This window comes from Ptychodera flava, chromosome 13 (assembly GCF_041260155.1).
Source record: "Ptychodera flava strain L36383 chromosome 13, AS_Pfla_20210202, whole genome shotgun sequence".
Classification (NCBI taxonomy): Eukaryota; Metazoa; Hemichordata; class Enteropneusta; family Ptychoderidae; genus Ptychodera; species Ptychodera flava.
Genome location: NC_091940.1, coordinates 30728184 through 30751611, shown reverse-complemented (window position 1 = coordinate 30751611; position 23428 = coordinate 30728184). Strand labels below are relative to the sequence as shown.

At 38.5% G+C, this 23428-nt stretch overlaps 2 protein-coding genes across 2 annotated transcripts in view; one reads left to right on the top strand and one right to left on the bottom strand.

The window, feature by feature from the left end:
- LOC139148137 (G patch domain-containing protein 1-like) overlaps window positions 1-20203 on the bottom strand; it is a 60649-nt gene extending 40446 nt beyond the window's left edge. The window contains exons 1-12 of the mRNA XM_070719447.1: window positions 20078-20203; window positions 17946-18077; window positions 17443-17528; window positions 16580-16725; window positions 15903-15997; window positions 14498-14748; window positions 13845-13980; window positions 11591-11673; window positions 8337-8490; window positions 7926-8174; window positions 7337-7512; window positions 7002-7129 (exon numbers count right to left, since the gene is read on the bottom strand). Of these exons, the coding sequence (XP_070575548.1) occupies window positions 7002-7129; window positions 7337-7512; window positions 7926-8174; window positions 8337-8490; window positions 11591-11673; window positions 13845-13980; window positions 14498-14748; window positions 15903-15997; window positions 16580-16725; window positions 17443-17528; window positions 17946-18077; window positions 20078-20138 (1697 nt within the window). The 5' untranslated portion in view covers window positions 20139-20203. The remainder of the gene's footprint in view (window positions 1-7001; window positions 7130-7336; window positions 7513-7925; window positions 8175-8336; window positions 8491-11590; window positions 11674-13844; window positions 13981-14497; window positions 14749-15902; window positions 15998-16579; window positions 16726-17442; window positions 17529-17945; window positions 18078-20077) is intronic.
- Window positions 20204-21223: 1020 nt separating this feature from the next.
- LOC139148140 (maestro heat-like repeat-containing protein family member 1) overlaps window positions 21224-23428 on the top strand; it is a 50768-nt gene continuing 48563 nt past the window's right edge. Inside the window, 1 exon segment of the mRNA XM_070719449.1 lies at window positions 21224-21585. Coding sequence (XP_070575550.1) covers window positions 21264-21585 — 322 coding nt within the window. The 5' untranslated portion in view covers window positions 21224-21263.

Genomic DNA, 23428 nt, shown 5'->3' with positions numbered 1-23428 from the left:
GCTAATGTACAACTGTTGTGTCTAATGTATATAATTATGGATTGCTAAAAACGCCAGCTGTCTAACCACAGATTTATTGATTACTGTGACATACTGTTTCTTTAATTACAACCATTATCATTTGGGGGAGGTCAAGCAAGTGAAAATATGTTTGGATTTAGTCTGCTTGCCAGAAGAACAAAATTACTGCTGATTAGAACAGTGTGTACATGTATCATCCATTGTTGTGGAAACAATTTCCTTTGAGGCTAAAGTTGTGGTATTCCAGAAGATGCATGGGGTGCAGTCAAATAACCCTTGGAGACCAGTGAAGCAATCTGTGGGGTATCACACCACGTGAAATGGTTGCAAACTGTTCTGAAGTCTGGGGTGCCCTCTATCTGCAGAGAACAGAACATCCAAAGTGCATTGAACTTTACAAAAATTCATGTCTTTTGTAACGATTATTTGCCAATGTCACAGAGTAGACATTTCAATTGATGTTTGTAAAAGAAGAACTTCCTTAAAATGTTCACAGAGTATTAATCAGATGATACAGTGTTTTCACGATGCATTTATTGCCATTGGTTGCAAGTCTTTCCCACCCAAACGAACTGTGGTACAGCATCGACCAGGACAACCCATCTCATGGAATCAGTGAATACCAAGCCACATAACATGAGTAGCTTAGCAGAACAGCCAATTGTGAAAGAGATGACATAAACAGTTTGGCATTACAACACATACCAGGGCATGTAAAACCAGTATAGCTATTAAAAGAAAGAAAAGTACCTGTAAACTATCTTGGCAGTACACAGTAGCCATTGTAAAATGGGTATTGAGTTACATAGCATTGTAGTTCAAATACTACTGGTCTTTTCTTCCACCAAAAATATTTTGAATTCTATAAATTTTTCAATTAAGTCTGCAGGACTATAATTATCTGCTTTTTTGCCATAAATCCACATTTAAGACTGCCATTGCACTGTCTATACCTTGCAGCTTACAAACGTAAAATCTGAGGTCAGACATAAACCTAATCCACACAGTTTGATGAGTGTGCAGACTATGAATGCAGCTGTAAACGCAAACCAAAATTTGAAATGGTGACTGTAGACGATACAGATCTCTATTTCCAAAATTACTTAATTGACAAAAGTTTGACATGTACAATGGAATGATTTTATGAATAGCACGTAAACACGAATACAATTTATAGACGATTTTATGAATAGCATGTAAACACGAATACAATTTATAGACAAAGAAAAAGACTTTCTCATCAAATTTGCATCTCAAAATTATGAAGTGAAATTGACTAAATTCTATTAACCTATAAAATCACTTTTTTCAGAATTCACTTTTGAAATATTTGATAAATGATGTAATTTTTACAAAGGTATCTAAAGGGATCAAAACTGAACACTGTGGATAAAACATACGTTCTCACATGCAGAGCATTCCTAATGAAGCAAAACAAAATTCCAAAGGGTCAGACGTGCCAAATTTTTGAAATTTAAAGGCTTTTTCGTGCCAGTGACAAACAAAACTGATTACTTTAAGCCATGGAACAGCCCTCTACCTCTCAGACAAATGCAATTAATGCTGTCACTTTAATCCTTTGCACCTGACTCCCTGGTACCCTCTGACATCATGCGGACAAAAAATGTCCGAGCCGGGTTCAAACGGTTGAATCAAATCATTAAAAGATTAGGAATTTGATGACGCCAAACCTTGAAATAGTACCTGCATAGGTATTGGTGGAATGTGACCCTGTGAGGATTGTCAGACAACCCCAGTGATCTTTTTGTGACTGGCCAGCAACCCCCGAAGGCATAATCACAGTGTTTACCAAACCACGATGCAATAACTTAACTACACTGAATGGCTCCTACATGTGTGGGAAGGCAATGATTTGAAGTCAATAAAGCCAACTGTAGCATAAACAGCTGCCATATTTCTCTCTGTCACTTTGCATGCAATTCACACTGTACTTTTCGACACTGCAAGACAATGCAATCTCCAACCCTTTTTTTCTGATTTCAAGTTGCACCTGACATTTGTGAGCTCACAGATCTCTCTCCACTCAATCACCAGGATTTGTGGCTCCAGTTCTTTGCTATTCTTACAGCCCCTGATTTTCAGTTTCCGTTCTGTAGATTAGTGGATTACTATCAGGTTTGCCACTATCTTTTAGAATGAAAATTTTGAATGATGTAATTTGCAAATTTGCAGCAAATCTCCTTGTCTACTAGCCTAACTTCAAAAGTAAGTGATTTCAAAGTTTTGTCAGGTAAATATTAATTGATGTCTGCATACAGCAATGCGTTTTAAAACCACAGTTCATAGTTTACGCAGAGGTAAAATGTCTTGCAGGACAAGAATATGGACAATATAGTGACTGGTCATAAATGCAAAGAGGTATTGTAGAAGCCTGCAGTAACAGACTGATGCTTAAAGATGTGAGCACGCAGTGACTTTCACAATACACTAACTTATAATTAATTCTTATGATTTTACTCTGCTTTGGCAGCAGAGGTTAATGGAATGGTTACTACGGAGTACCATTTCTGCCCTAAACCAACATGATTTGGTTTGATTCACTCAAATGTAACAGATGTACTTGTGTGAAGAAAAGTTTCAACAATCAGTGGCTTTCATTATTTCTCCAAAGAACCCCAAAACATTGCACTGGTCGAGTGGTCAGGAGGTATGAAAACCAACAATTCCTTCCACACCTATTGACAGCTATCCCTGAACTTAGAAATAGTTCCACATGAACAAGTCACCTCCATGGAAACAAAACTACTGCAGCAATTGGTGAACATTTCACATGTACAAATGTGTTCTGATTCATAGGTGAAGTTTTAACTAGAAATATGAATTTGCTACGACAGACATCATGTTATATAAAGTGAAAGTAGAGGGTGCAGTCATATGTGTCAAAAATTTTTCCTTTTCACCAACAACTGGTTAATACAGAGCTTTCTTTGACTAAGAATCTGCTCATTGTTACTTTTCCACCTCAGTGACCATTTCACTTACCGCCACACTACTGTTTATTTCAGAAATGTTTCTTTCAGTTGTGAAAAGGGCCGTCCCTTTGACCTTTTTGATTTTGTTGAAGTAGCCATGCCGCTTGACTGATCATGGCAAGTGCAATCCTTTGGGAATGTAGAAAACATTGTGAATGGTTGAAGGTGTAGCAGGGAGGAGGTGTCACTAAGTATAGCTCCAGAGTGTAATTAGAGTGTATATGCATGGAGTTAAAGGTATACTGTCACCTGTTCCAATTTTGCCACAGTTACCATGGAAAGAGAAATCTAGCCAATCACAGATTTTAAGCGGGTGGCTGCTTTAAAAAAAACAGCGCCCTCACATGGGCATTTTTAATACCAAGGAACGCCCCTTTGACCATATATGGGCATATTTAGATTACAGGTGACTGTATACCTTTAACTCAGGGAGAAATGCCGTTCTCCCTCTATACTTGCCATGCTGGTGGTACATGTAAACATGAATGGACTATCATTATTTTCATATTTATCATTATTGTTGCTGCTGCTGCTGTTGTTGTTGTTGTTGATTTTGTTCTTATTCTGTATGAATATGTGTCACTTCTCTGTCTCGCGAGGGCGCAATACAACGACATCACAGTTTATGCCCTCGTAGAAGCAACAGATGCAATCATCACCAAAAACTCAGCCACGCCCTGAATACAGATTTACATCCTCTCATCAAGTACGCGGTGTACCAATCTTCAGTGGTAGCCCAGATGGCAAAGTCTTGGTAGAGGATTGGATTAGAGATATTCATTACTTGTTTGAAGCTGGGCCAATGCCAGAGTCTTTAAATCTTTTTAGCGGTTATTCAACATTTATGTGGTGAAGCTAGGAAATGAGTCCTCAACTTACCACCTGGCAAACAAATAGTACAACCAACAAAACAGAAGCCAGGGAAGGGGTCACATATGTAAATTTACATGATCTTAATCTCCTGACAATAAATACTCACACAAAGTTTGCATGTTTGTGCATTTGGCAAGTTAACTCCTTGGCTTCGGTTGCATATTGTAGTCCTATATCACAACTCTTAGTTATAACAATAATATAGAACAATTTAAATTTCAATAAATTCATGTAAAATGAATTTCAATATAATTTGTCTTTATATAATTTCAATGTCTTTAGTTCCATGTTTATGGCAATTCTTTTGTTTCTATTTTTAAATATATTCTAAATAATTTTGAAATCAGTAATATAATCAGCTGATTAGCATAAAATGTGTACCTGATCATGCCCCTTTGACTGTCTTGAGTAAAAGTTTCTTGAAAAAAATTTTCTGTTGAAGAAATTGCTGAAATAACATTTTTACTCCCTCTGACATCACAACTGTGTGTACATAAACTACTGCCATCACTTCAACTTTGTTTCCAATACCCTCATTATTGTTAAAATTCCAATGTCGCAGCTTCCAATACATCACCATTCTGCACCTGTATCATGTTCCTAAAACCCTTCTTACTACTTTGTAAGTGCCCATTTTCTTTGTTGATGTGATTAAAATGATGACTCACCCCATTTCCAAACCTACCCACATTTTGATATTCCCAATTGCTACCAATCATAGCATAAGAATTGTATTTTTCAAGTTGACCCCATAGGCCGAGGGTCAGAGGTGGGTTCTTCTGGCTCAAGTTCAGCCCACATTTCGGCCAGTGGTGGCACAAGCCTACTCAATCAAACTCTGACAAAAGCATCAGGAGTAACACAACTACACTGCACCATGAATATGTAAATTAAGTCTATCAAAGATGACATGTACAGCTATTAGAACATGCTGGATTATTTCCGGCAAAACAAGGTATATTGTAATTCAATATGGCATTGGAATTTTCTGGCACACAAGGTAGTCAAGGGGTTAAATGACACTATTTGTCAAGGTATTTCAGGGACACTGCCTCTTACATAGTACATTATTGTAAATATGAATGTTGTGTTAACAAGGTCACAGTAAGGTCACTGCCAAACCTGAATAGACCTGGTGGAGAGTTCAGCGGAAAGGACATTCAGTTTTTAACAGAAAGCTGTCAAGGTGCCAATGCTCCGTAACAAGGTTGTCATTTCTTTGTTCAGACCCAAAGATGACCCCAGAGTATTGATCAAGGTGGAGGAATTTACCAAGGGTTGATTGAGTACTGCCTTCTGTTGATGAGGTTCATTGGAATGGTCCATTTCCTTTTAAAAACATTTTGTTACTTCTATGAGATGATCTTACATTGCCTTGCATGCAAGTAATCTGAGCTTTAACTAACTGCTAAATACAACAAAACAGTTTCTACAAACTTTTCTGATGAATGTTGCACTGGGTGTTTGCTGAACCCTTGTTGAGAGCAACACTTGACAGTACCAAGTGGCCATCACTTGTCACTTGAGGGCGCATTTTGCAACTGTATGAGTTGCTCTAAATGTCTAGCTTGAGTATTTGTTGACTTTGTACACAGCGTTTGAAATTGACACTACTTGAAGTTTATGGACACAATGTTGTTGCCACTTGTATTTGACCTCCCTGCAAGTACATTGCTGAAAGAAATGCTGGCTATAAAGTGAGGAAGTTTTGCCGCTTGGTGACAGCTAACTTTTCCGATAACAATCAACCTGGGTTTTAATGCTCTATTGGCTGTGTCTTTTTCATATATATTCCATAAGTGTTGTACTGTTTCTCATATGGTGTTTGATTGTACTCCCAAAATCATGTAGAAATACCAGGTGTTCAACTTGCGAACACGGCCTGTATTTGTGCAATGTTCAATACTTTTGCTGAAAAAACTTAATTTTTGATTCTGATTCAACAATAATGTATCTGACAAATTGCCAGTACTTCATATTTCAACATATTTCAAGGAGAGGGAGAAGACAATGTTGTAGTTTTCTACACAAAAATGATGAAAGTATTATAAAAAATTTCAGCAATTGTTTCTTTGATGAGTATGTAGTAGCCTATGGACTTGAAATAAGAGAAAAGGACCACGACCATTCAAATCCCACAAAAGTGGTGGAGAGTCCAGATAGGTTGTGAACAGTGGATGCAAGTATGTAAACATCTTCAAGTGAGGCATTGCTGCTGTCTTCCCAGACAGTGACCTTACATGAGTTTAACCCTTTTACCAGCATGGTTTGGCCCAACACTACTGTTATTTATGGTGATCATGGACCTGTTCACAGGGAATTGGGGTAAACAGGTTGAAGGCACAAGGCTACGTTGATGACAATCTTCCCAAGAACAGAAATCACTCATTCACTATCTGAGTCAAGTCACAAAGGCACCAATCTCTATGCATCACCTCAGTGTCTGGCGCAGCATGTGAAATAGATTGTTGACAAATGGAGTTTCTTTGTGACTCCCATTTGTCCACAATCCATTCACATACATGTAATGCATGAGACATTCATGGGATACGTGGTATGTAAATAGACAGTTAGCCTTTGATTGCCAAATTACCTGGTAAACATTTTCAATCAAATTAACCACTTCACCATATCACATCACTAATGATGAATGAATGAAACCATTGCAATGAGTTGACTTGCACTGTTTTTTTCAAGATTTCAGAAACCGTTGAACTACTGCTTCAACTGAACATTTTGTTTTTTGTTTCAATAAATTCCAAAGTAAGATTTCACCTCCATATTTCAACTGCGCAAAAAGATGTTTATTCAAAGGGCAGAGACACTAGGCTGTGGAAATCCTTCATCAACGTAATACTGTAGCTAAATTTTGGTTGCTCGTTTACTTGTTGGCAAATTTTCAAAAATTTGCAGTATCTTTTTAAGATGTATTTGCATGTATATTTCAGAGGTATAGTTTTCTAATGTATATGAACCCTTTCACCAACAACGTTGGCCACAACCTTTTGTTATCAATGGTGAAAGTGGACTGCTTTATAGGGCATGGGGGGATGGGGGAATGAACAGGTCAAACTAAGCAATGTGGATTTCACATATTTTCAGGAATCTACTCACTCAGGGTAAGGATCAGGAACATTGAATCGTTTGCATAGAAGTCTGTCTGGATGCCATTCCAACACATCTCTTGTCAATTTACCGTACATCTTCATCTCAGCAGCCTTCATTTGGTCAGTTTTATCTCCCTGTGACAGACAAAACAACCACTTTAATCATAATCACTTCATAAACACACATTGTTGGCTGAAGGATCCATGCATTCTTTTCATATTCATGTTAATATTCAGTGTGGTTTTTCATTGCAGCTTCACAGGACATCGCCAGCAACTCTGTTCAATTTAAAATGTAATTCCGATTAGCAAATAAAACATCAATCATGATATCTGACTTACCTCTGGCTGTTCAGACACTTCCACCGTGTCGGTGTCATCATTGTATTTGGCACTTGTAAATCTGGCGGCCATCATGTTGTTCAATGGCTGATAGAGGGCAGCAGCACGAGCAAACTCCTCCTTTTCATGTTCTCGCTCCCATTCTGTCATGGAACCCAATGGTATACTTCCAGCATCTGTAGATAAAGATGTCAGCTTTATGATGCATTCTGTACAGTTTGATAGCGGGATGTGTGTGGATGTGCAACTTTCGCAGAATTGATATTTTTTGTTATTGACTGATATTACCGCCTTGGCATTAATTACACCTGAGAGTGTTGGCAACTCCTCAATTCAGACAGTATGTCTATTCCCTGTATTGCAAATAGTGCAACGCAAATGACTGTAACAGATTTTGATGCCCATGTCTTATTTCGAATACCAAAAAATAAAATAATTTAGAGTTTGTCAGTCTGAGATATTCAGAAGCACTCACAGAGTTGAGGTCTTTTCTTGACTGAAACTGAAATCTAACAGTAACTACTAACTTTGTTTGTAGTTACATGTATATTCATATTTAGTGTGTATGAAACAGGTAAAATGGTTGCACCTTTTTTGCCTGCTTTTTTCATTTCTAAGAATTCCTCGTATCTTTTCTGTTTGGCAGGATCCTTGGCGAAAGGTTTGAAGCCGCCAAGTGCACCTGTGAAGAGTGGCTTCTGAAATGGAGGAACTGTAGCGGCAGTCTGCGATGGTGCCGGGGGCTGTGGAGTTGCACTGTTAGATTTCAATATCTCACTGGTGTTTTTTACTCTTTCCTTGTCTTCTTTGGACATCACGTCAAATACAGACGATGGTCCTAAATGAAAAAAAATATACATTATCAGAGATCAATATCAGAAAATGTAATTTTACTCATTGAAATCATATAGCAAAGAAAATCTTTTCAGAGTAGAGCTCTTACATATTCTTTTTTGTGAGAATGCACTTGGAACTCATTTGCATGTACAGATTAACCCACCTGGTAACTGTTCTTCTCCAAGAATAGCACCTCGTTGGGCAGCACTGAGAGAAAATCTCCCCGTTGATACTGTTGTCTGGCTTGGTGCCTGCTGACCCGGGTCAAACTTGTGAAATGGCCTGAAGTCTGGTGGCAGTGCTGGAGCTGCATATATCTGAAAAAGTATGAATCAAATAGTGACAGATTTTGTGATGGTACCATGGATAGTGAGGTACACCAACTACGGTTCCTCCACAAACGGAAATGTGCTATCTCTTGTAAGGATGTGTATTGATTGCCAATTCTCATATAGAGATTATTGCTAGCATTGGCGTTATCATCGTTAACACTGACACCTGATACGTCCATAGACTTGCACAGCAATGAAATCAAATATTAAGAGGTTTTCCAAGGAATTTGCGCGTATGAATAAGTCAAATCACAAAAAGGGGCAATGTCAGTGTATTTTAAATAAATTATATCCCGACTGTTTGTGGAGAGACTGTGCACTAACTGATGCATCCCCTGTCATTTTCTGTACTCTCTACAGAATATTTCATTCAAATTTTAAAATAATATACTCTCTTCTTTTCACAGGTTCTTTCTATCTTTGCCTCTCGTAAAGGAATTTAGTCACCTATATCTACAATAACCAATCATTGATTTTAAAATGGGTGGCCACCCGAAATAAGTCTGCTGCCTATACTGTTTATGAAGTAAACATGACTGACATGGACATTAGGACAAAGTGACTGAGTGACTTATTGCTGGCGCAAATAAACTTGGAACACCGAAGTCCCTATATACATAGGAAAACCGCTGGCGATATCCCTATATCGCCAAGTGATTAGCCAAAGCGGTATCGCTAGTGAGTTAGATCATCTTACAGTTTGTTTATCGAAATCACTGCGGGGTGCCCATACTGTGTTTCATAGACAAAAAGCCATAGCAGAGGCCGTTCAATTTGCGTGAACGATGGTACAAGAAAGGATTGACGTTTTGAGTAAAAGTTACTCGGGTAAATTTCGATGAGCAGGGAACCTGTTGAAGCAACTGTTTTGACAGACTTTCCCTCAAAATGAAGAAAGAGTGCAGGTGAGAAAACGGTAGGTGTTGTCATGGAGCTCGCTATCGTTTGGCTTTGTTTCGTTGTGCAGGCGTGTCATCATAAATGCCGTCATTTCCACTATCTCACAAAAATTGTAAATTGCGCCCGGCATTGTGGTTAAATCTGTATTTTTAACTTTCATTTTTATAAAGTGATCAGCTCACGTTGAGGTTTAAAATGTGCGTCTCTTTCTGTACATGGACCTTTATTCACGTTTTACACCCATCGAGCGATGTAATATCTCGAGCATGTACTTCGACAATTTCCATTCAAAGCAACAGTGTTTCCTTGAGTGAAATTCAAAGTCGCTAAATTTCTAATTTCGTTTCGAAGAAACCGTTTGTCCATAGACCCTCGTTTCTCGAGGATCTATGGTTTGTCTACCGGTGTAAAGTAGATGCGTATTCTAAGTGAGGAATAGACGGTTGTGAAAATAACCAATGGTACCGGTACGTTACCGGTACGTTATCGGCCGTGCACCGATGTAAGTTGCTAGGTAAAACTTCCTGGCTTTGACGTTTTTTTATCCGACATGTCGTAGCGAAATTCTGTGAGAACTGATACTGGCAAGGTTTCGGTTTTCGGAGAATTTCAGTATATCGGCTGATTATCAAGTTGAAATAAAGCGCGAGCGTGGATGGTCTGACTTCTTGCTGCTGGCGCAGGGCGTGGCGTGGCGGGAATCTATGTTACAAGCATCCAACTGTCGGCCATAACGTCTACGGTCGCCATCGACGGCTTTCGTGATTTTGAAGAATAAAGTGAACCGTAGATAAAGCTAGACCTTTTCTCGGCTTTGTTTCTGAAAACCTCTCCTCAGAGGCAAAGGCGACGTAAATCGTGTCCGAGTCTCAGCCTTGACATGACACAAGAAAGTCATAGTTCAATCACATTTATTTGCGTGCGTCATACAGATGATATCATTATTCATAGGATATCCGATTGAAGTGGGTACATACTATTCTCAAGAAACGTACGATGAAAAAGGACAGGTTAAATAAAAATGTTTCAATCATATCATCAATTGCAAAGAACGCTGAAATGCTGCAGATTTTAATCGCTATGGCAAAGTTTGTTTTTTGACCTCAACGTTATCCGATCGAGAACGTAAACTTGGTTTGACCAAAAGTTTGAAAACGTGTTTTCTGATCTCCCGCGGCCTGGCCCGCAGCCTAGTCAGTGACGTCGACGTTTCGTACTTCAAATTCTGAGAGCTACATCAAATCACCACGATCAGCGGACAAGAAATTACTATTTTCAAATCGCCATCACCAAAAATTTACGGAGAAATGAGACAACACGGTGAGAAAAAAGGCATATCATCAATGATGTTGATATAAACCTACATTTTGCTTCAAAACGGGTACCTTTTCAAACCACCCAGATTCCCGATACCAACTCGCCCGAATTCAATTTGTTGGGCTAGCCAATGATATATTTTTCCTGCAAACGTAAAGAGACTTGCACTGTGCACTGAAAGGAATAGTTGGCGATATCTTTACCTAAACTGAAAAAAACAGCTAAAGAAGTAGCCATCTCTCATGCAGTACACGGCCAAGGTAACCTGAGCGTTCCTATTCGACTAATGCCAAATGGAGCATTTTCAACGAAAACGGCGATGTCCAGGCGATGACTTATTTTTAAAGTTGAAGAAAAATGCTTAAAATTTTGGTTGTGTTAGTCAATCTATCGAAATATTTTTGTTCCATTGATAAAATCATAGACAGTCTCGATTATACCATCCATAATTAATATTTACAGACTAAATCGACAGGGGGGGGGATGTGAATTTTAACACAAGGAACGCGGTACGAACGAACGTGTAATCTCAAACAACGGGCGAGTTGGTTTCGGGCCAATATGACTAAAATCAGATGTAGGTTCCCTGGTCATTGAAATTTACCAACGTAACTTTACTCGAAACGTCAATTCTTTATTGTACCATCGTTCAAGCAAAATGAACGGCCTCCGCTAAGGCGTTTTGTCTATGAGACACAGCATGGGCACCCTGTTGTGTTTTTGATAACAAAGTGTAAGATGATCCAATGCACTAGCGATACCGCTGTTGGCTGATTACTTGGCGATATAGGGATATTCCCAGCGGTTTCCCTATGTATATAGGGACTTCGGTGTTCCAAGTTTATTTGCGCCAGCAATAAAGCATTACCTTATTTGCAGGTTTTGGTTTGCCAGATTGTTGAAATCCATCGATGACTTTTCCAGTGTTGCCTGAATAATCCTGGGAAGAACCTAGCGGACAAGATGATCAAACTAGGTTATGCAAATATTAAAAAATAAACTAATGAAGGATTTTCTCCAAGTGGTTTAGTAAGCTTTGCTGTGTTTTAGTGACAAATCTTTGTCAAGGTGGAAAAATTAAAATTTATTCTTTAGGTTACATGTACTTTAAACGGATCCGCACACTTTTCAAATACTCCAGCTTGTTTTCAAATTAGTACATACATACATACATTCTTCGCTAATAATCAATTTACCATTGTATTCTCCGATGAAATTATGCAATTCTGTGCCCTGTCTCCCTCACACAAAATTTGCTTATTTTCCTGTGAAGCTATTTCTCTGTAACAACTGTCAGATTACAAGTACACTTGAGACTGTGTGTAGTACAATTCTCCAATAGTTGAAAATCACATCCTGCCAATCCTTGTGACCCTTCCCCTTTGACCTTTCCTCTAAGAGAAGGAGAAATTGACATGTACAGGGCTTGACACAAGGTCAAATCATCCACTAGCCCGGAGGACAAGTAGCAATTCATTTTTAGTAGTCCTCAATGAAATCTACTAGTCCTGCTCAAGCAAAGCCAAAGGGGTGTATATGCATGGCCATTCTCGTCCTTTTTGTCACAAAGGTTTTTGAACCCAATAACTTACTTTCATACAGGACTAGCACATTTGCATACTGCAAAGTGTTTAACTTTGAATCATATATAAAGCACTAAAATAACCTGAATGCAATGTCTCGTGTAGGAGGAGAGGTCATTAAAATAGCCTATTGCCGTCAAGAATAAAATCAGAGGTAGGGATGAATTTGTTTGAAAATCCTTCAAAGCTCAGGTAGTGCACCAACATGTTAGTTCATGGCAAGGCTGAATCTCTGCTTTTGTTTCTCCAGAACTAAAATTCATTCAACGTTCAGCCAATCACAAATGTTTCTGTGGAGTGCCTTCATATTTTTGACAAATATTGTATATCACAATACATTTTAAAATTAACCAGCTTGTGGGAGGACCTCTCATTTATAATAATGGTTTGTGAAAACTTTTTGTTCTTTATAGTAAAATATTTTTATTTTATCATATCACGTACTTGTGTCTTTTATGCGTTTTTGCCAGTTACTGGCAAGAAAATGTGCTCAGAACAAAAATAACCACTGACTCCTAGAACTGATTGGACACAACAGTCTGATACACCCACCATTCAATGTGGGTTTTTTCACAACAAGTTACTGTTATAATGTTCATTTCATTATTATCGCCCAAAATTTATACCTTTCCACTAAAATGGCAAAACAATAAGTTGCCAGCACCAAATTAGTATCTGGGATGAACTCTCTCACCTGCACAAGCAGTAGCTAGCAACTGGCCATGTACAACTCTTTTGGCAAGCTAGATGGCTCTTTTTAGATCAGCTAAAATCATGCTAGGGGGTCTTGACTATATATGGAGGTCAGCATGTGGAGACATTCTAAGGCAGGGTCAAGCTGGCTACGAACGATTCGAGGTGTTTTTTGAGAATGCCCCTGAAGAATTCTTGGGAAAAATGCTTCTTTGAAAGGCAAGGATACAGTGTTTCAACAAAATTGTGGCATTGCTCATGTTTTTAGTGAAGTGATGAGCTTCAAGTAATCCAAAATACACGTGCAGACAATCCCGTTTGATACTCAGCGTAGTGTGCTTTGAGCCATGTACAATTTGATTCTCCATAGCAGGTCAACTGTTTCATTTTTAAGTTGGTGATCAATAAAGTTTGCTTCACTGTCCATATTGTTTGGGTAAAAATTAGTTTATTTTAAAATGATCAAGGCTTGTTTCATTCTTATCAAATGAGTGGAATGGCATTTGATTTGTGTAGCTAATTGTGTTTCTGAAGGATTTACTAACGGACAGTTCCGATGTTGTATTTAATTTCAAAGTCCCATTAGTTTTGTAACAATAAACTTTCTTAAACCGGTCTATGATCAAACCATCTACAACGTACGGAAAATTGCACTAGTCCGCAGGACTACCTCTGAAGACATTTTTACTGGTCCTCTCAAAAATTTACTACCCTCGGGCTAGTGGGCTAGCGCTTATGTCGAGCCGTGCATGTACATGAACAAGGGAAATTTCTACCAAGATTAGAATGACCGATGTCTTTAACAGAAAAAATGGGATTATGTAAAGTTCATTCATCAAAATTTACCTTTCTTATGCTTGGGAGCTGTCCAGCCATAATTCTTGGTTGGATCTTTCCCTCCAAGTTCAATGTCATAATTAGCCATGCTGTCTTGTGAGTAGATATCATCATCATCATCTTCAAATGCACCAACACCGAATGCCTTGAGAGAAATCATTGACGTACGTATGAATGTGAAAGAAGGCACATGAAAGCAGTTACTGTCTACAGTCGTAACGTTTGTCAATTTTGTGTAATCTGATAGGTCACTTACATTGACAACGATATCTACAATCATATTTACAGATGGTATAATTTCTGATGCTTGCCAGAAATTTATGTTTATATTATAATGAGGTGATGGCTGTTCTTCCAAACAGGAAACATTGGCATGAAATATGACAATCTTCCCCTGGACGTGAACAATACATCAAAATTACTTTTGTTAATGATTGGTTGTCAGGTATCATCACTCATCTGCCATTGAGTACAACAGAATTTGTTCACACTGAAAATGCCCGTGCCATGTGAATAGCCACTGTCAACAACCAGTTATGCAAAAACCAGGGATTGATGATTGCCGCTTGCAGTACATTTTTTTCTTCTGACACACATACACCTCTCAATATTTACATTTCGGTGAAGAAAAGTCATGAGTATTTGTACTTGGATTAGCTTACCTTGCCAGATATGCCTTTTCTGCTAACCTTTCCTGTTGGATCGAAAAACAACTCTTCCCTGGTGCTGCCTCTGAGTATAGCCGTCCTGGGATCAATTCCTCTGTACCCGATGCCATGGGTGTCGTCTTTGGGTTTGAAGAGGAAGATTTCTGCATCCTTTGGAGCAAAGTAGTGGCCGACAGCAAAGACATCTTCATCGGACGAGCTGCCATCTTTCACTGGAGGTGGAGCACATCCGTACACTCTGGCTTCTGAATTTTGTATCAATTCAAAAATAAATAAAATGAGAAAAATTAGTTTTGTTCTTTTTTTTGGCAAATCTTTCATATCTTGGAAAAACACAGAATAAACTCTGTGTTCATTTGGCCTTTTCAGTTGACCACTTTGATTCTTTGATTCGAAAATCGGTAATGAAACTGTCCTCCTGTGACTTTGCAATACTTACTGACGACACAAAGAATTTTGAAAAATAAAGGTCAGCAGTTGTGATTATACATCTATAATTGCGATGTGAATGCGATAGGATAGGAGAATGACATCCCTCATAGTGTTGTATTCACAAATAAAAAACACATGTACCGGTATACTAGACAAATGGTTGAAATAACAACGAATGTGTGTTTCTAGTAACCTGACAACAAGTACATGATTTTGAACTTTAACCAACCTTACGGGCATGACCTGTAGCTTTCTGGCAAAGTGTACATCATATACCCTACCACATATGCCATGCTAGATTTTCAAAAATCTCAACTTAATATTATGCACCTCATTTTGCCATTTTTAGGTCAAGTCAAAATAACACCATAAAAGGTAAGCCACATTTCTTCATCATGTTATGTTCCCCATTGCATGTTACAGGAAACTCATATTTTAATGGCACAAAATGATGAATTACATCAAGTCAATATTAATATGAACCCTTTTCCTGCCAGGCCTGTTTTATTCTATTTTGCCAAGTCAGAAAAAAAGGTTAAATACTGAGCCATAACCAATTTTCATCACCAATAACATACAAGAATGTCACATACTGTGGTGTTACGCTTGAGAGTTTAAACCCACACAAACCACGTGACCTGAACATAGTAACATGTATGTGACACTGGACTTGGCTGGCTATTACGGTGTTACTGAATTCCATTGACTTGGCATGCACGCTTCTAGGTACTCTGAAAATCGATGCACTTCCCACCGACTTGGCAGGAATATGGTCAAAGCTGATAAATTACTTATGCAGATGTAGATTTTACAGAATGTCACAAAATAGAGATACTGATACTTGAATCGACACGGATTTAAACAAGGGTGAACTGACACTCAAGACAAGATTTCTGTTCTAGATGTAATGCTGCTCTGAGCTTAGACTTGAACATGTTACAGAGATCAAGATTGGATATCCCCTTACCTTTACCTTTCTTGGCCCTACGTTTCGTTTTGGGACCAATTCCCTGCCCCTCCTTCCATCCCATCTTGCGCAGTAGAATGACACCCATGGGGATCCTGCATGGAAGATCCAGTCAATACATGCAATGTATAGTCTAAATATTGATCTCCGAGTAAAAGCCAAATGACTAATCAACCAATAAGTGAAGTCACTCCAGTGAGAAAACCATAGAAAAGAAAGCTTTGCCAGAAACTCTCTCCGAATTCTCCAACTGCTTTCTACTCATAGGTATCTCACTATAGAACCAAAATATTCTACTGACTTTATTTCCTTCAATTCATATTAAGCAGGTACACACTTCATTGGCAGATCATTAATCCCTGCATAGTCAACTCAACTTTTTTTATAAAGTTGAACTTATTTGATTGTCTGTTTTGCACCTATGATATCTCAAACACTGTTACATATTCATGCTAAAATAACTAAAATAGTGTTGTGGATGATTTTGTAAACTGAACGGAACTTGTGACAAACATGTGTGCAATAGAAAAATAGATGTACTCTCTGCCGTAAATTCTCTTCGGTAACTGCAAGCTGCAGCCCCTTGGGAGAAAAGGAATCACTATGGATATGACAGTGGCTGATCGATTCCTGACAAGACAATGATGACAGTGTACATGTACTTATAACAAACTCACTTTGCAGGGACTATCAATTCATGGAGTATGTCAATTCCCGGTATGACACTGCCTGACTGTGATGATATCTTCTGTCTGTCATCACCGACACCGAAGTCATCAGTAGCGGTGATCTTCCTCGGTGCGATGCCAAATTCCCCCAAGTCCTACGTACAATGACAAATTAAAAAAAGATCAAAACACATACAGCTATATCATTGCAAGAGCGATTGTTGATAAAATACGCAATGTGTTGTCTCACTCTTTCTGTACAGTGAAGTTCATTCATGATTAGAAAGAGTAGTTTTTTCCAAAATTCCTCATGTCCACTCTCTGTCCATGATAATCACATGGTGGAAAACTGCTAGTAGCAAATGTGATGCCCATTTACACTTAAAATAGCACATAGATGAGATTAAAAGAAAGCAAATTGTTTCAAACGATTCAATGATAAACAAAGGTTGGTAAGGAGTGAATTAGATAGGTATAAACATAGAACAGTGGATGTCCTTTGTCAAAATATTGGTAAATTTAAAGCAAGGTAATGTGTTTCCATAGTACCAAAGTGACCCCCAATTTTTACTCTTGATTTTGAAAGAGAATGGTTGAAAGTTTCCATGAGGAAGACTCAGTCAAAAGTTCAAGGCTTTCAATTTTGAAGCCCATACTACCTAAATAACTAATGTTTTTTTATGATTTTGCTATTTTCACAATTTCAACCCATGTTGGTTGGAGTGAAATAACTGCATGATTCAATACTTGTTGACCCTTTCGGCGTGCTGATTCTGCAAAGCCTGCCAGACAAAATACAGCAGGAGCCTCTCTTGACTCGCTAGTAATTATAACATATCCAAAGCAACATAATATAAAACATTTTCACTTACATCATCATCCATATACTGTTCTGGTCTTTGTTCATCACGCTCTGCTCGTTTATTTCTTGATGACACAAAAGTTGACGGTGTCCACCCTTACAAAAAAAAAAAGGAATATTCCAGTTAATTAGTTTTCAAAAGTTCTATACTATGGATCAAAAATTTTTCTGTTTCAGTGCTCTTTTTAAAAATTAGATTTCAAAGTCTACTATATAGAGTGTGTACATTAATTTCTACATCTCTGTCATCTATACATCTTTGCTAACTCCTAACTCTATTGATCTGGTGAGTAACATGGTTTTTTTAGAACTATCTGTTTGAATTCTGTTGAGGATTTACTGAATTACACCATGAACCAAAAGTAACGTCTTCTACATGCACTGTACACACAATACTTTCGCTGTAAAATTTTGGAACACAACAATTTGAAAAGCATAGCTCTGCTTTGAGAATCATCACAAATATGTCACCAGGGACTTGTGTGTAATGTTACATGTGTGTCAAATCTTCACCTTCTTTGGTACCGACTGTATTGTAGTAACCGGCCGAAAATCCACCGGTGAAAGCGCCGTGGAATCTTCTCCGACCTTGCTTATCATGGACTGTCTGATCTTCAAGACCAATAGGCTTTTTTCTAGGTGCATCTGGAATTAAAATGTAAAGGCCAAACGAGGTCATATGTTGGAATAGGGCAAAGTCTGAATCAACAAATCCAGTTCAATTCTGCCCATGGTGACTCCTTGTATGATGTTCACACATTCTCCAGTAAAGTTCGACAAATACTTGACTAACTAGAGAAAATAAATGAGCATAATTTAGCAGAATCGGTATCTACATGTTTGCACATCATTAGTGCCCTGTACCTGTGAAATTCCTCCCCCTACAGTTTTGTTCACTATAGGCATGGGTGGTGGGCATGGAATGCATGAAAAAAGACAGAATTTTTTTTATTCTCTGTGAATGTGCTTTGATACTCATACTGGTTTATACTGTGATTATTTTCCTTATCTACTGTAAGTGCTTCATGGTAAAATAAGTCATAGATCACGGTGGGACTGTACATAGATATCCAGGAACATTAATCTTTACGGCTTTGATACGGTTTTTGCGGACCAAGGTTTGCGCAGGGCCATAAAGGTTTATCATATACCTTATGGAATGATGAATATGTAGTTAAAATTATTGTGCAAAGCTTTGGAGATAGAAATTCATGCAATGTCAAAAATTTATCACCTTTTTTGTAAATTTTTCTTAAAAGCGATGGCCGTATCCTGTCGTGCATTGATATACATAATGACGTCATTTGTTTACTGTACAACTTGTAGAGCAATTGTACGTATATACCAACAAAGAATGAGGCGTAGCGGTGTGTAAGAAGCACAGCGTGTTGTAAGCTATTGTAAATTCACATTGTACCGGCAGTGAGATGTGATCATCAGCAAAGAGCTCAATTGAAAGAAATATTGTGCCTTTAATTTTATGAAGATTTTTTGATGAAATGACTGTACTTGAAGCTGGGCGACGGATGATGGCTTGGCTTAAGCCATCTGTCGCTTGATCGTACTTTCAAATCTTTAAAAATGCAGACATCATCAATAATGTGCTTAGTCAACACTGGGTTTTAATATGAAATCCTGAGAAATATCACCCAATTTCGCTAACTTCACTGTCGCCTGTATGATCAGAACGGAGGAAAAGTTTGAATCTCCAGCTGGCTTTGTTTACGAATGGAATGTTTGCTGATAGCAACATGCATAGTAACCAGAATGAAACTAGTTCTGAAATGCATGCGCTTGTCCTTATTTGGGCAAAGTGTGCCCGGGCGTGATACGGCAACTTATAAGGCGTCTTAATTGTCCCATGGCGTTACACAGGAACATGGCTCGAGGTATATGATGAGAGATGATATAGAATACCATGAGGGGTATTTTCATGTCTACGAGAATACCTGATAACACTGAGCACCCACTGTGCTGCAATCCAGACAAATGCAACCTTACCACTTCCTTGGTTGTCCCATGAATACTTAAAAACTTTTCGTGAGTCAACTATTGCCCATAAACTAGTGGCATTATCTTGACAGTGCTGTTATGTGGTGTGACCATCGAGGTTACCAGGCTGGATGCCTCCCTGTTGTGACAGTGAGTGGCATTGTACCACTGATGTACGGTACATGAATTTGTGAAGGTCAAAGTCAACAAGTACCGGGGGTTGGGTGACCACAACCAGCAAAAAGAGAATGTGAATAAATTGGGTCGAAGCGATCTGAACATTGCCATATATGAGCACACGATTGCAGGTTAAATAGAAGCTGAGTTAGGGAACCAGGGGTTGTGAGGATGTGTACGCTGTCACCTAGTAAATTGTTCGCGATTACTTGTTCCGAATATGGTATGCGAGGTAGGTGGCAGAGCTCACCCCAACCTTCATATACCATGGAGCCCCATGCATACGAAGTGAGGTACCAAAACAAATCCAGACCATGTTCGTTTTATACCGGATGGTGGTTGAACTTTTACCAGCAACCAGTGCGACTCAAATCAAAGAGCAGTCGAGCATGAGTGAAGAGCAAAAAATACCATGTGCAACACAATTCTATATGTTAAGACAACTCTAAACTTAAAGTCAATCGGATGTTGTGTACCTTCCTCGATCGGTTTCAGTGGAGTACCGTACGGAGCGAGTTCTTCGTCAGAATCGTCCATGTTGCGTTACGTTGATCTTCAATGGGGAGATTCCCGTTGAGGGCGCAAGTTGCAGGATATACCTGGAAAGAAAAATGAACTTTTGTGTTTCGCGATGCCCGTGTAAGTTTTGAGAAAACGTTGGTGGCTCACTGAAATAAACCAGTATCAATTGAGAATGACTGGAAAACAGTTTACCATATGCTTATCTAAATTTAAAAGATCATTGTCCATCTATCGAGGACTGGATGGAAAAAAGTTTCACCAGTTTGTGAGAAACCAAAGTACATGAACTCTGGCCATTTCCCAGGATTCACTGAATACTCAACATGGCAGCGTACATTGCAGATGATGGAATCGTCACCTGACCTCACGAAGCGCCTGATGTCATTTTCATATTTTAATTTGCAAAGCGCACAACTCGTTTTTTAATTCTAAGTTTAACGCATTAGCCACCGGTCCATGATCATGCCTGGGGACGACAATATCATTGTGACGGGAGGCCAAATAGATGGTAAGTGTCGATGTTTATCACAAAATGTCGTCTGTCAAGCGGAAACTCCCCTTCTACAGCCTGAAGGCTTACTTGTTTTACGCATAAAGCGCGATGTTTGTCCAGTATTGCGTTTTTATCGTGCACTGAAATGCTACTCAGTGAAGAGGTAGGTAATGTGAGAGTGTCGGTCACATCTCTCCTTCCGAAGTTTCACTCGTATCATCCAATATTCTCGGCGACATGTGACCAAGGCCAGCTATAAATAGATTGCTCTGTGCATTGATGTTCATTTGTTTATGCCGTCTCAAGTCGGCCGTATTGAGGTCGTGAACTGTCTGCTATCATGTGATGTGCCAAACGTACGCGTCTCGCGGATACGCAGAAAGCTGTCAATTTATAACTCTCACTGTAAATATAAGTGCTGAAAGTTGCACAAAGGTCAGGCACGCTTGTGAAAAGGTGTGCCTCTTCAAAGTTTTATGCCTCAATCATAGTGCAGCGCCACAGCCCAGGAATACAGCCAGATGACGTAGCTGGTGATGCGGTCTATACGTGTGTCATTGGTAGTTTTGCAGTGTTGCGGCTGACAAGCTTTAGAGCAGCTAGCAGCTAGCTAGTTATAGCATTAGTACTTTATTAGTAGTGTGAAGATGCATCCGCCCAATGCGAAACGGAACCCACATGATGTGTCCATTTACCCGAGCAAAGTTTCTAACTGTAGTTCAGCTGTCAAAAAGTTACCGCAGCCGCATAGTGTAAATATTATGGAGGAAGGCAATGAGCAGAACTTAGACGCAGAATGCAACGCTTATGACGAGTTTGATATCGGTGCAGCCATGGACATGGATGATAACCCTGACAGTATATACAAGGACATGTATGATAGCGATTGCGACAGTGGACACGAAAGCCTAGTTTCCTTGCCCCAGGGACAAGAGTGGTTTATGTCAGTAAGGAAAAAATATGCTGATGGTAAATATAACAATCTAGAGATTATTTTAGAAGATTTTTATTATTATTATTATTATTATTGGGCAATATCCATTGTGGTTGTGGTCCTGAAGTTGACTAGGTCGACTCACTGGCAAAACTGTTACAGATTCTGAAAGCATGGCATGTCTGAATATAATAGTTTCTTGTTTTTGAGCCAGGGTCTTCAACATTTGCATGTAACCAGAACAAAAGGCTTGGCATTCCCAAATATGCATGCTTAATTGCAGAGAAACAAAGTAATGACAAACTTCCTGATGAGTCAAGGTCAGATATTCTGACAAGGGTTCCATTGTGTGGTTTGTGCACACCTATGAATTGTTGTATGTGTGACCATTTGTCCATGCAAATCACAAAGGTGTCAAGTATTCATGCACAATAGCCCGAGGGAAGAATTCTTTACATGTTAATAGACCTTACATGGCACAATTTCAACGAAACTTAACAAGTGCATCATGCATTGGATTTTTCCAACTCTTTTTTCATGCATGGATTGTGCACAGAGTGTCAGTCTGTTGATCTCATAACCTGATATTTGTAACTAGTACAGTGAGTGACCGAGGTAGCCCTGTACACCAGTTCAACATTAATTTGTTTTTATATATACATAGACTCATTCTACCTCTGTTAATGCTAATTAAAATAATACCCCAGTCTAAGTTTGGAACCTTAATAGTGTAGGGATCTTTCCAAAGATCCAAGCAGATGTCATTACAAATTTACTGAAGGTAGAATGCGCCTCAGGTATAGCAATTTGGACTCTCAAACTGTTAAAATTTTGTTCTGATCTACCACTTGTTAGGGCTCATTTTAAAGCTCTTGGAGTAAGAAATTTTTACATTATTTTAGTTTTCCAAAACTAGAAAAAAAAATTTTCCCATAGAGTTAAACACGGGGATAGCGGCCATTTTGAATATCAGACATCGGTAAATGTCAGGCAATTTGATTTTCTAGTACCAAAATTTGCGTGGTTATTATTAATCTGGTAAGAGTATGGCTGAAAATTTCATTTAGGGAAGTTTGAGCAAAAAGTTGAAGTCCTTCACTTATGAGGCGCATGCTACCTTAAGTCACAGTCAGATTATTTGTCCAGTGTTTTTAACACTGAATGAGTCGTTTTACCCCACATACATGCAAAGATTTAATGAGAATGTCCAATGAAAATCAAAAAGAATATGTGAAAATTGTCTTAGTTTTACAGTCATTTATTGTGATCAGATTTACTTTGATAATAAAAGTCTGTCAATGACAAAAATCGCAACTATTGACAGATTGTAAGTTATTATGTTCTCAAAAGGTAGTGCACACCTCAAAAGTGAAAGTCTTAATCTTTTGCTCAAACTTTCCTCAATGAAACTTTGAACCATTATCATTCCAATTGAGAATAAAATTAAAAATCAGGGTTTACCATGCAAAGTTTGATAGTTAGAGAAACAAATTACTTGTTAACATTAATCGATGTTTGAAGTTCAAAATCATGCCACCATCCCTGTGTTAACTCTACTGGGAAAAATACAATTTTCAATTTTCAAAAAACTATGACATTCACAATTTTTCTTACCCTAGAGCGTTAAAATAACCCCTCCACAAGTGGTAGATCAGAAAAGAAGTCCAAATATCTGTCCCTGAGGAGCATTCTACCTTATAAGGTCTTTTCGTAGAACAGTGTTGAAGGTTAATAATTTCACTTGTGGAACCATGGAGTGGTGATTTTATGAAATCGGTTTGTGAAAATATCGCTGCTCAGGCAAAAAAGAGGTGAAAGGAGAACCAGGGCAATATGTCTGCATTGTGTTGTAAAAGTCAACATGGTCCTTTGAAAAGA